Consider the following 13,003-nt stretch of genomic DNA (forward strand, 5'->3'; position numbering starts at 1 on the left):
TCGGCCCCTCAAGCCTGCTCCGCCATTCAACAAGATCATGGCTGATCCAATCTTAACTCTAGTTTTCACCGAATCCCACAAGGCAACAGTGCCAACCAACAGGGCACCATGCCGCCCATTTTATTTTATTATTCATCCCGCCCAAACCCATGTGATCACCCGGGGAAAAAAAACCGAGTTGCCAATTGAGGAGAAAAAATCTGGAAAATTCCTCTCCGACCCATCCAGGCTATCGAAAACTGGTCCAGGAGATCATATGGCTGATCTAAACCTAGCCTCATGTCCACTTACCTGCTTGCTCACCGTATCCCCTAATGCCATTTTTATCCAGGAAAATGTCTATCTCATACCAACACAGTTCCCTGCTGATCTAATGTCCCAATATTAAACAGCAGATGCAATCTCTGCAGGCAGTGCTCTCTCACTAGAAACAAGTGCTGCTGATGGTCAGAGTAGTGGGTTTGGTGAGAGTGTTAGGGATGGGAAGTTGTGGGAGAGGTATGGAGAAGAGTTCTCCAGAGGTTCAGTGGGAGTTGGACTTGGGCAGGTTCGTGAAAGAGATGACTGCTGGAGACAGCTTAGAGGTATGGTCATAAAGTAGTCCATCATGAAAACAGGCCTTTTGGCCCACCCAGTTCATGGCAACCATCACGCGTTTACACAAATCCTGATCTTATCTTTTTCCCTCCCCCAACCCTCCCATCCACATGAGGAGCAATTAACTATGGCCAATCAATCTACCAACCTATATATCATTGGGAAGCGGGGAAAACTCTCTGAGGGCACTTGGAGAAAACCAAAGTAGTCACAGGGAGAATGGGAAAATTCCACCTAGACAGTAGTAGAGGTCAGGATGAGCATCATGTAAACACTACAGGACAACAGCTAGAGATGTCTCAATGAGGGAATAAGCCTGATTGCCAAAGTGTAGGGAAGCCAATGCAGGCAATTGATCATTCCCCTTCTACATAGTCCTGCAGACTGAAGAGGAAGTAGATAAAATCACCTTGTGAACGGAAGTTTGCGTGACTTCCCTAATGCAGCAGTAAGGAGCCAAAGATCATCAACAGACACCTAAGGGTCCTAGCCTCAGGAGAGTGTCCATGACTGTGATCCTGACCTTTATGAAGGAACTCTTGAAAAGATACTGTATATTTAAAGGTTTATGAGATACAAAATCTCCATGTTGGCACTGCAGTTAAATTACTATGGCAACACACATAAAATGCTGGAGGAACTCAGCAGGTCGGGTAGCATCAATGGAGAGGTATAAACAGTCAACGCTTCAAGCTGAAACCTTTCATCAGGACTGTTTATACCTCTCCATAGATGCTGCCTGACCTGCTGAGTTCCTCCAGCATTTTGTGTGTGTTGTCTTGGATTTCCAGTACCTGCAGATTTTCTCGTGTTTGTGTGTTAAATTACTGTAATAGTGACTCTGGCTCCCGAAGTTCAATTCACATCATGATAGACCTGAAAGTTAAATCCAGTTAACAATTTTGTGGACTGTGATGATGAACATCAAATTATCAGATTGCTGTAGAAACCCAATGACCTTGGCAGGAAATCAGCCAGCCTTAACCAATCTGGGCTTAGATGTAACTCCAGACTCACAAATGTGTTCATTCATAAATGTCCTTTAAAATGGACTTGCAAATCATTTAATTCAAGGACAATTGAATGCTAGCTTTGCCAAGGAAGCCCAGGTCTTGAAATATGAAAAAAATGCAGTTTAAGAATTGCCTATTTAATGCCACAGTTTCTGGGCAAAGTGTTTCATAAAAGCTAGTTGTTTTGCAAGTCAGAACTGACATTTTTGGTTTGAATGGGGGTAAAAATTTTTGATAGCCAAATGTTACTTGTCATGCGATCATTGATATAATTAAAGGAATCTTACACCAGAAAAAAAAGGGAAAATTAGAGCAAGAAAAATTGGAGAATGCAAATTTGTCGGGAAGGACTGAGACATCTAGAGATTGCTCTACTCTGGGTAAATCAAAAATTTCAAAAACACAGTACTTTCTTTAAGAGTTATGTGAATGAACTTGTTGCCTTTTTACTTCTTTTCTTGCCTCATCAGACTGTCTCTAATCTAATGATGATCTATTTGATTACCATATGATGATCTCTACTACAATTTGAATGGTTGCATGGAGGTTAAGGACTGAATTAGCAAACTAAAGACAATGATCTGGAGGAACGTGTTCAAATCCCACCAGCAACAGGAAGTTTATGTCCAATAGTCGATTATGAATTAAAAAAAAAACATTTCCTGGTCTAGGAACTTTGTACCAGTCTTAAAATTCACAAGATGGCATACACACTTTCACACCCCCACACGTCAAGAGCTGGGAGTTCCGATCATCAATCAAAGTAAAGTTCCCAAGAGGTCCAGCATTCAGGTCAGCAGCATCGCGTGCTTGTATAAAAAATCCTTGGAGTGAAGTTCCAGACTGCCTCACAGTGAGGGTAACTGAAAGCAAGGGAAAACAGTTTGAGATAGGGAAGCAAATAGTCCACAAACAAGCAGTCACCATTACTATATTCAGTAGCTGACCAAGAGTGACGAAAAGGGCGCCAAGCAACTTCCTGTCAAGTGGACGGGAAGATCAGTGAGAGGTTCATCCCAGGCTTTCACAGGTGACCAGTTCAAAAGCTGAAATAAGCCTGTCACATCAGCTTTTGAATGTCAAGGAAAGCAAAATGGAATAAAAAAATCCATGGGATGTGTTTTATTCTTCTAAATAAAATCCATTCACATTTGCAATAGTTCATTGCCAAATTTGCGTCATTAATGTCTATGCAACCCTGTGCTCATTCAACCCATTGTTTATGACAATGTAATTAATTAACCTAAAAACTATGATACCTTTAATGACTGAATTACTTTGGAGGTGGTCAGAGTAGAGTGTCAGTGTAATTCCAATCACAATTAAAAATAACTATCTTCCCCACAACAATTAATTTTATTTCTTCAAGACTCTAGTCGAATGTTCCCTTCTTCAGACTTCGTAGAGAAGTTAGTTGACTGTGTGGCTAGGCATAGCTTAAATACCATCTATAAATTTGCTAATGATACAACCATTTTTGGCAGAATCTCAGATGGAGATGAAAGGACATACAGCTAGATATACCAACTAATGGAGTGGTGTCGCAGCAACAACCTTGCACTCAACGTCAGTAAGATGAAAGAACTGATTGTGGACTTCAGGAAGGGTAAGACGAAGGAATACACACCAGTCCTCATAGAGGGATCAGAAGTGGAGAGAATGAGCAGGTTCAACTTCCTGGGTATCTAACCCAGTCCCAACATATCGATGCAGCTATAAAGAAGGCAGGACAGTGACTATACTTCATTAGGAGTTTGAAGAGATTTGGTGTGTCAACAAATACACTCAGAAACTTCTATAGATGCACTGTGGAGAGTATTCTGACAGGCTGCATCACTGTCTGGTATGGGGGAGGGGCTACTGCACAGGACTGAAAGAAGCTGCAGTGGGTCGTAAATCTAGTTAGCTCCATCATGCGTACTAGCCTACAAAGTACCCAGGACATCTTTAGGGAATGATGTCTCAGAAAGGCAGCGTCCATTATTAAGGACCCCAACACACAGGGCATGCCCTTTTCTCACTGTTACCATCAGGGAGGAGGTACAGAAACCTGAAGGCACACACTCAGCGATTCAGGAACAGCTTCTTCCCCTCTGCCATCCGATTCCTAAATAGACATTGGACCACTGAACACTACTTCGCTTTTATAACATATATTATTTCTATTTTTGCACTATTTTTATCTATTCAATATACCTATACTGTAATTGAGTTACTTATTTATTTATTATTATTTTTCCTTCAGTATTATGTATTGCATTGAACTACTGCTGTTAACAAATTTCAAAATACATGCCAGTGATAATAAACCTAATTCAGATTCTGAATTAAAACTGTTGAGAATTAGTCTAGGCACCAAATGTTAAGAGGAGACGGCAGGAAGATGACACCAGCAAACTACACTGCCAAAGGCGAGATCCTCAAGATGGGTCACGGAGAAATTCTCTTCACTTCTTTTATATCTTCTTTTTATTTCAGATATGGTTCTGCTATTGTTAGAGCCTGTAGCTTACATCCTGGCCAACTGGGTGATCGATCTGGTGCTGTGCTCTCTCCGAGAATGTTTCACAAGGCTATAACCAAAGTGTGCAGCATGGAGGCCAGGAAGCCAGAAGATGGGGCGCGAGCCCATGATCAATTCCACCTCTTGCCAATCTCACTGATTAAAGTGTTGAGGAAGATCAAAATCATCAGAGAAGGCTGTGGAAGGCGAGTGAGTGTTTACCACCATCTACCAGTCGCTCATTCGCTGCTACTGGAGAAGGTGGCGGTTTCTCGCTTTCTCTCACATGCTGTTCTTGGGGGAAGGTCCTTGCATTTGAACGACCTCTTTCTCCCTTGGTGCCATCGGTGGATGGTCCTGGAGCAAGGTTTAATTGATGCAGATTCTAGATATGTACTCTAACTCAAGCTTATGATGTGTTCTAGTTCTACTTCTTGGTCTGGTCACACTTTTTTGTTACTACTCTTGGGCAATTTTTGAATCAGAGTGGCCTGCAGATAAGGAATGCCAAGCTGAACTGTATTGAAATATGCCTTTTGAGTTTGTGATCTATTTTCTGTGTTTTCACTCGTTTTTTTTGTTACTGTTTGGGTGATTTTGTTGTGCTTGGGGAGAGGGTTTGATATTTGATGTTTTTCTTGAAATGGGTAGGTTCCATGGTTCTTTGTTTTCTGACTGTCTGTGGGGAAGACGAATTTCAGGGTTGTGTACTGCATACATACAGTGCCAATAAAAGGTATTCACCACCCCTCTGGAAGTTTTCATGTTTTATTGTTTTCCAACATTGAATCACTGTGTTTATAATTTGGCTTTTTTGACACTGATCAACAGAAAGAGACTCTTTCAAAGATATCAAAGTGAAAACAAATCTCCACAAAATGATCTAAATTGATTACAAATATAAAACAAAATTATTGATTGCATAAATATTCACCCCACTTTAATATGACATACCAAATCATCACTGTGCAGCCAATTGGTTTTAGAAGTCACATAATCAGTTAAATGGAGAACTGTTTTTGGAGACCTGTGTGTAGTCAAATTGTTCCAATTGATTGTAGTAAAAATACACCTGTATCTGGAAGGTCTAACTGTTTGTGGGTCAGTATCCTGGCAAAAACTACACCATGAAGACAAAAGAACACTCCAAGCAACTCCGCGAAAAGGTTGTTGAAAAGCACAAGTCAGGAAATGGATACAAGAAAATTCCAAGTGACTGAATATCCCTTGGAGTACAGTTAAGTCAATTATCAAGAAGTGGAAAGAATATAGCACAACTGTAGATCTGCCTAGATAGATAGATAGATAGATAGATAGATACTTTATTCATCCCCATGGGGAAATTCAACATTTTTTCCAATGTCCCATACACTTATTGTAGCAAAACTAATTACATACAATACTTAACTCAGTAAAAATATGATATGCATCTAAAATCACCCTCTCAAAAAGCATTAATAATAGCTTTTAAAAAGTTCTTAAGTAGTTTACTTAAATACATTGAGTCCTAACCCCGGCACTTTAACCTATCTTACTCCTGGCGGTTGAATTGTAAAGCCGAATGGCATTGGGGAGTATTGATCTCTTCATCCTGTCTGAGGAGCATTGCATCGATAGCAACCTGTCACTGAAACTGCTTCTCTGTCTCTGGATGGTGCTATGTAGAGGATGTTCAGGGTTTTCCATAATTGACCGTAGCCTACTCAGCGCCCTTCGCTCTGCTACGGATGTTATACTCTCCAGTACTTTGCCCACGACAGAGCCCGCCTTCCTTACCAGCTTATTAAGACGTGAGGCGTCCCTCTTCTTAATGCTGCCTCCCCAACACGCCACCACAAAGAAGAGGGCGCTCTCCACAACTGACCTATAGAACATCTTCAGCATCTCACTACAAACATTGAATGATGCCAACCTTCTAAGGAAGTACAGTAGACTCTGTGCCTTCCTGCACAAGGCATCTGTGTTGGCAGTCCAGTCTAGCTTCTCGTCTAACTGTACTCCCAGATACTTGTAGGTCTTAACCAGCTCCACACATTCTCCATTAATGATCACTGGCTCCATATGAGGCCTAGATCTCCTAAAGTCCACCACCATCTCCTTGGTCTTGGTGATATTGAGACGCAGGTAGTTTGAGTTGCACCATATCACAAAGTCCTGTATCAGTTTCCTATACTCCTCCTCCTGTCCATTCCTGACACACCCCACTATGGCCGTGTCATCAGCGAACTTCTGCACATGGCAGGACTCCGAGTTATATTGGAAGTCTGATGTGTACAGGGTGAACAGGACCGGAGAGAGCACGGTCCCCTGCAGCGCTCCTGTGCTGCTGACCACCGTGTCAGACCTACAGCCTCCCAACCGCTCAAAAACTGAGTGACCGTGCAAGAAGGGGACTGGTGAGGGAGGCCACCAAAACACCCATGATAACTCTGAAGGACTTACACAAGCTTCAGTGGCTGAGATGGGAGGGACTGGGCATACAACTGCTGCCTGGGTGCTTCACCAGTTGCAGCTTCATGTGAGAGTGGCAAAGAGAAAGCCACTTTGAAAAAAACTCACATGAAACCTTGGCTAAAGTTTGCCAGAAGGCATGTGGAAGACTCTGAAGTCAGCTGGAAGAAAGTTCTATGGTCTTATGAAACCAAAATTGAGCTTTTTGGTCATCAGACTAAATGTTAGGCTAAGCATAAGCCAAATATCATACATTATCAAAAACACACCCTCCCTACTGTGAAGCATGGCAGTGGCTGCATTATGTAATGAGGGTGTTTAACTGCAGCAGGTCCTGGAAGGCTTGTGAAGGTAGAGGGTAAAATGAATGCAGCAAAATACAGGGAAATCCTGGAGGAAAATCTGATGCAGTCTGCAAGAGAACCGTGTCTTCAGAGAAGATTTATTTTTCCCAACAAGAAATGATTCCAAGCATAAAGCCAATGACACACAGGAATGACTTAAAACCAGCAAAGTTAATGTCCTGGAGTGACCATTCAGAGTCCAGGCCTCAAACCAATTGAGAATTTGTGGCTGGATTTGAACAGGGCTGGTCACTCATGAACCCCATGCAACCTGAAAGAGTTTGAGGAGTTTTGTAAAGAAGAGTGGGGAAAAATTGCAGTGTCCAGATGTGCAAAGCTGGTAGAAACCTATCCTCACAGACTCAAGGCTGTAATTGCTGCCAAAAGCGCATCTACTAAATACTGAATTGAAGGGAGTGAATATTTATGCAATCAACTATTTTGTGTTTTATATTAGTAATTAAATTAGATTGTTTTGTACAGATCTGTTTTCACTTTGACACAACAGAGTCTCTTTCTGTGATCAGTGTGAAAAAAGCCAAATTAAATCCATTGTGATTCAATGTTGTAAAACAATAAAATATGAAAACTTTCAAGGGGTGGGGGTGGTGAATACTTTTTATAGGCATTGTACTTTGATAATAAATACACTTTGAATCTTTGAAAGCCTGCTCTCAAGTGATTGCAGCATTTTCATTGGTGTGCATAAATGAAGCTGATTATCACCAAGATGGTCATAGAAACTTGTGGGTGATGGTTTACATCACAACTTACTTCACCATGAGGTTCATCACTTGTGACATAGTTAGGCTCAAGGAGGATTAATGAAGCCATAATTCAAGTTGATCAAATAGTTCTCTGTTTCTAGCACAGAATATCTTCAGAGTACATCTCATCCCATAGCAGTATGAAAACAAACTAAAAAACACAGACAGCATTCTGAATATTACAACACAGCTAAAAAAATTACACCTGGCCATGTTTTGCTTTAAACAATAAATTTAAACAGAAAGGAATACCTGAAAGTAATTATAGCATGAACTTAAACACAAGATATTCTGAAAATTCTGTAAATCTTAAGCAATACACAACAAATACAGGAGGAACTCAGCAAGTCAGACAGCATCTATGGAGGAAGCAACAGTCAATGTTTTGAGCTGAGACCTTTCATCAGAACTGGAAAGGAAGGGGTCAGAAGCCAAAATAAGATGGGGGGGGGGGGGAGTGAAAGGAATACAGGCTGGCAGGTGACAAGTGAAACCGGGTGGGAGGAAAGAGGGTGGATGGGGGCTGAAGTAAAAAGCTGGGAGGTGATAGTTGGATAGTTGGAAGCGGTAAAGGGCTGGAGAGGAAGGGCTCTGACACTGGCTTCTTCCTCTTTCCTTTCCAGTTCGGATGAAGGATCCCAGCCTGAAACATTGACAGTTTACTCCCCTCTATGGATGCTGCCTGACTTGATTTCTTCCAGCATTTTGTGATGTGTTGCTATAACATAAATATGACAGGATTGTTTAGCTGTTGAAACTTTTCGTACCTTTTATTTGATCACTGGCATTGATTTCATGTTTGTCCACAGTGATGATGGCAGGGCTTGATGATTTCTGAGGAATGGCGCCATGCTTTGGAAGCATGGAGTCACAAGCCACAGTCACCCGACCATTTCCAAAGCCAACGATAGGTTCCACAAATATGCTAAACACAGCAAGCAGACCAGGAATATGCTGCCCCATACTGGTGTGGAATCAGACAAGAATCATTTTAATTAGTTTTAATTTCTATTGCGACTAGCAAGTTTTTCACAAGCAATTAGTAATACTTGTACTGTCGATGATAATCAATCACTTAGTTAAAAACAAATTGCTGCAACTAGCAGATAACTTTAGTTTATTTCCGGTGTCAAACCTGTCTCACTTGTGAGTCAGAAGGTTAGGAGTCATATGCTGATCTAAATATTTGCTTACACTAGTCACTGTGTTTTAAAAGGAGACCATAATGGATCCAAAGGGCAGCTAAAATTAGAAAATCAGAGGATTTTAATTATAAAAATATATATAATATCTTTGATCAGAGCATTGGGAGTGCAAAGCAAGATAAATAAATAGTGATGAGAACATACTGAACATACCTGTAGCACCAAGGGAACACATACCAGTCCTCACAGAGAGATCAGAAATGGAAAGAGTGAGTAATTACAAGTTCCTGGGTGTCAACATCTCTGAATCTATCCTGGGCCCAAAATATTAATGCTGTTACACAGAAGGCACAGTACTGGCTATATTTCATTGGAAATTTGAGGAAATTTGATATGTCACTAAAGACACTCGCAGATTTCTACAGTTGTGCCATTGAGAGCCTTCTAACTGGCTGCGTCAACGTCTGGTATGTGGGGGTTATTGGACAGGGTGGAAAGAAGCTGCAGAAAGCTATGAACTCAGTCAACTCCACCATGGGCACTAACCTCCCCAACATCCAGGACTTCTTCACTGAGTGACGCTTCGAAGAGGCGGCATCCATTATTAAGGACTCCCATCACCCAAGACACGCCCTCTTCTCATTGCTAACATCAGCTTCTTCCCTTCTGAATGGACATTGAGCCCATGAACACTACCTCATTATTTTTGCACTACTTATATAACTATTTATATAAAAGTATATGGACACGTATATACTTAGTGTAATTCACAGCTTTTATTATTATGTATGGCAATGTACTGCTGCTGCATAACAACAAATTTCGCAACACATGTCAGTGATACTAAACCCGATTGTGATTCTGAATTAATTGTGAGAACCTCCAGATTAGTGTATTTTCCGTATGGTATGCTATCAAGAGTACTGATTAAGGATCTTAACCCGAAACATTGATATCACCTGCATAGATGCTATCCGGCTTGCAGACTTCCTCCAGCATTTTATGAGTGTTGCTTTGGATTTCTAGCATCTGCAGATTTTCTCGTGCTCATATTGTATGCCTGTTAGGTGACCTGTTGGCCCTCACGCAATCCCCCCTCCCACCCACACAGCAAGGTAGATGTAAAGAGCCTTGGCGTAAAACATAAACCCTTCAGGTCTGAGAAAAATAATAAATCAGCCATGATAGAATGGCGGAGCAGACTCAGTGAGCCAAATAGCTTAATTCTGCTCTTACAGATAGTGATAAAATAAATCATTTACATTGGTAAATTGGTTAATTATTGTCACATGTTTCAATGTATAGTTAAAAAAAACATTTCTAACAGAACGCAGAATAAAGTGTTGTAGTTACAGAGAAATTCACAGCCGGTAGACAATTACAATAAGGTCAAGGTCATAACAAGGTCAAGAGTCCTTATTGTACTAGGGAGCCATTAAATATTCTAAGGCAGGAGGGTAGAAGCAATCATTGTGCCTGGGCTTTCAGGCTTTTATATCTTCTAACCAAAGGGAGGGGGAAGATAAGAGAATGCCTGGGAAGGGAGGTGTCTTTGATTATGTTGGCTGCTTTATTGTGGAAGCAAGAAATGTAAACAGTCGGAGGCTCAATAAAATTTTTTAGAGATAGAGCATGGAATAGACCCTTCCAGCCCTTCAACCCACATTGCCCTGCAACACCAACAACCCCGATTTCATCCTAACCTAATCACGGGACAATTTACAATGGCCACATAGTCCACAGGGTGGACGTACAGAGAAGCATCAGAGAACACTTGCAGGATACAAGCAGTAGAATGAGTTGGTAACTGGATTCAGGACAGAAAGCAGAGTGGGAGTAAAGTGTAACTATTCATCATTGAGCAAGGCAAAACAGAGATATTCCACAACGATCAAGGCTGCAATCACAGCTGTATGCAATTTATAATTGAAAGATTTACACTCTCAAATCAGACATAATTACTAAATTTATGATGATATTAATGTGTTTGTGGTGAAGAACAGTTATTCATGAAAAAGATTGCAATAAATTACAAGGAGCATTAAAAAAAATTGCAGCATGGCCAAATAATTAGCATGTTAATTTTGACACAGATAAATGCATGGCAATACATTTTGGAAGGATCATTCAAAAAATCACTTATTGTTTGTGCGATATGCTATACCAATCTCTAAAAGTTGTGTCACAGGTTTGCTTGATTACTAAAAAAAAACCCAACATAGAGATATATTTCTGAAGGGAATGAATTGAAAATTGGTGAGGTTATGCCAGACTGCATTAGACTTTGGTTAGACTGCAGTTAAAAATGATTGCATACAGTAGTGGTTAACCTATTGTGGAAAAGATATACAGGCACCTGAGATAGTGCAGCCAAGATTTACGAGGTTAATATCAGGAAAGTGAAGACAATTCAAAAAGAATGAATAGACTGTTTTCTCTTTACTCTAGAGAAAAGAAGCTTGAGGGGTGACCTAAAGGAGCACCTCAAGGATTTTGATAGAGTGGATGCAGGAAGGATCATTTTGTTAGTGAGGAAGCACCTAATGGTGGCCATTATCATAAGATAATCACTAAGATATTCAATAGTGAGTGGTGAGAAACATTGACAGGCAGTATTATTCACTCTATTTTTAAAAATTCTACTGCAGCACATCAGCATATGAATGGTTGGAATATTAGTTAACAATTTATTGATCTGTTCACCCACCAAAGTCAGGGATCCTTGCTCTTGTAGGCAGAAAGCTACTGGTTTACTTGGAGACAATAGCAAAACCGGCAGTCAGAAAAACAACTGGAAGCACAGCTTAAAAGATTTTGCTGTGGTCCTGGTTTATTATATAAGGCATTTAAACCAGCCACTAAAATGTAATTATCAACAGCACTATAATTTCAAACTTGTCATAAAATTTCTTGAAGAAATAACTGATTTAATCCTTTATAATTTTTAACATAAAATTTAATCAATTGATTTTAAATTCCGCAACACAACAGTTGGATCTTCTGCCTCAGAACTCCCGAGGTCTGGGTTTGATCCTGACCCTGGATCCTGTCTGTGTGCAGTTTCCATATTGTCCCTGCAGCCGTTTGGGTTTCCTCTGGTTGTTCCAGTTATCCTCCTGTTTCTCAAAGATTTGCCGGTAGGTTTAACAGGCTACAGTAAGTTACCCCCTAATGGCAAATGAATCAAAGGAGATTGATGGTCTGGTGAGTAGTGTGTTTATTCGAGGCGAGTATGATGTTCTCTCAGGGGATTATTCCCTTAATGGAGAATGCCTGTGTGTGACTTTGTTTAACATGGGGAGGCTGATGCATGGGCTGCCACCACATGGTCCTTGGCAGGTCAGGGTCAGGGTCCAGTAGCATGGAATGCAAGATGACTAGGGACCCTCCACTGATGCAGCCTTCCTTAACCTTCACTATCATTGTGATGTGTCATCATCTTCCACCAGCTCCATCATTAAAGCTTTGGTTGGACCACTCTTTGTTTGGAACCTACCCCCTTGACCTTACTGCCATGGGTGACCCTACCAGGAGCTATGCTCCAGACGGTGTCACTTTTGGGACTGCAGGAATTCGCAAGCCTGTCCACCATGACAACGATCCTTGGAGAAGCTGGTGAGTGAGAACAAGTAGCAGAGCTACAGAGAAGGGGAATGTGACCCATGGGATCACTCTGTTAGGAACCAGCATGGACCTAATGCATAGACTGGCAGCCACCTGTCTCATAATGAGTAAGTTAGATTCCAAGGGACTGAATATCTGATCTTTAATGGAAAGGTGTCACTGTACACCTTCCCTGTGTGTTACATCTGAGGATTGTCACAGCTCACTAACCTAACTCTATGCCACACGCATGACTAACAACATTGTCACCATGTTGATACTGTTACCAATGTACAATGAAACTAATCCCTTTGGTTGAGACACAATACCATAATTTATGGGCAGGATTCAGTTTCATGGAATACTAGAGAAGTACAATGCAGAAAAATTTTAGAAAAGAATTGTAAATATATAATGATCTGCTCACTCTCAAACCACCAACTCTTTCCCACTGGCTTGCTCTTTTCCAATTAACTTGAGAAATTAAAATGACAAGAAATGATTCTCAGAGTTCTGAGCAAGTGAAATATTTGCCCTGAAAAATCAAAACATCAGGAAGACCCAAAATTAGAATCAAATC

General features: G+C 40.9%; 1 protein-coding gene across 1 annotated transcript in view; it reads right to left on the bottom strand.

Annotated features, from left to right (window-relative positions):
- frrs1a (ferric-chelate reductase 1a) overlaps nt 1–13,003 on the bottom strand; it is a 56,077-nt gene that overhangs the window by 40,810 nt on the left and 2,264 nt on the right. The window contains exons 2-3 of the mRNA XM_073062765.1: nt 8,443–8,639; nt 2,325–2,473 (exon numbers count right to left, since the gene is read on the bottom strand). Coding sequence (XP_072918866.1) covers nt 2,325–2,473; nt 8,443–8,638 — 345 coding nt within the window. The 5' untranslated portion in view covers nt 8,639. The remainder of the gene's footprint in view (nt 1–2,324; nt 2,474–8,442; nt 8,640–13,003) is intronic.

Source organism: Hemitrygon akajei, chromosome 12, assembly GCF_048418815.1.
Source record: "Hemitrygon akajei chromosome 12, sHemAka1.3, whole genome shotgun sequence".
Taxonomy (NCBI): Eukaryota; Metazoa; Chordata; class Chondrichthyes; order Myliobatiformes; family Dasyatidae; genus Hemitrygon; species Hemitrygon akajei.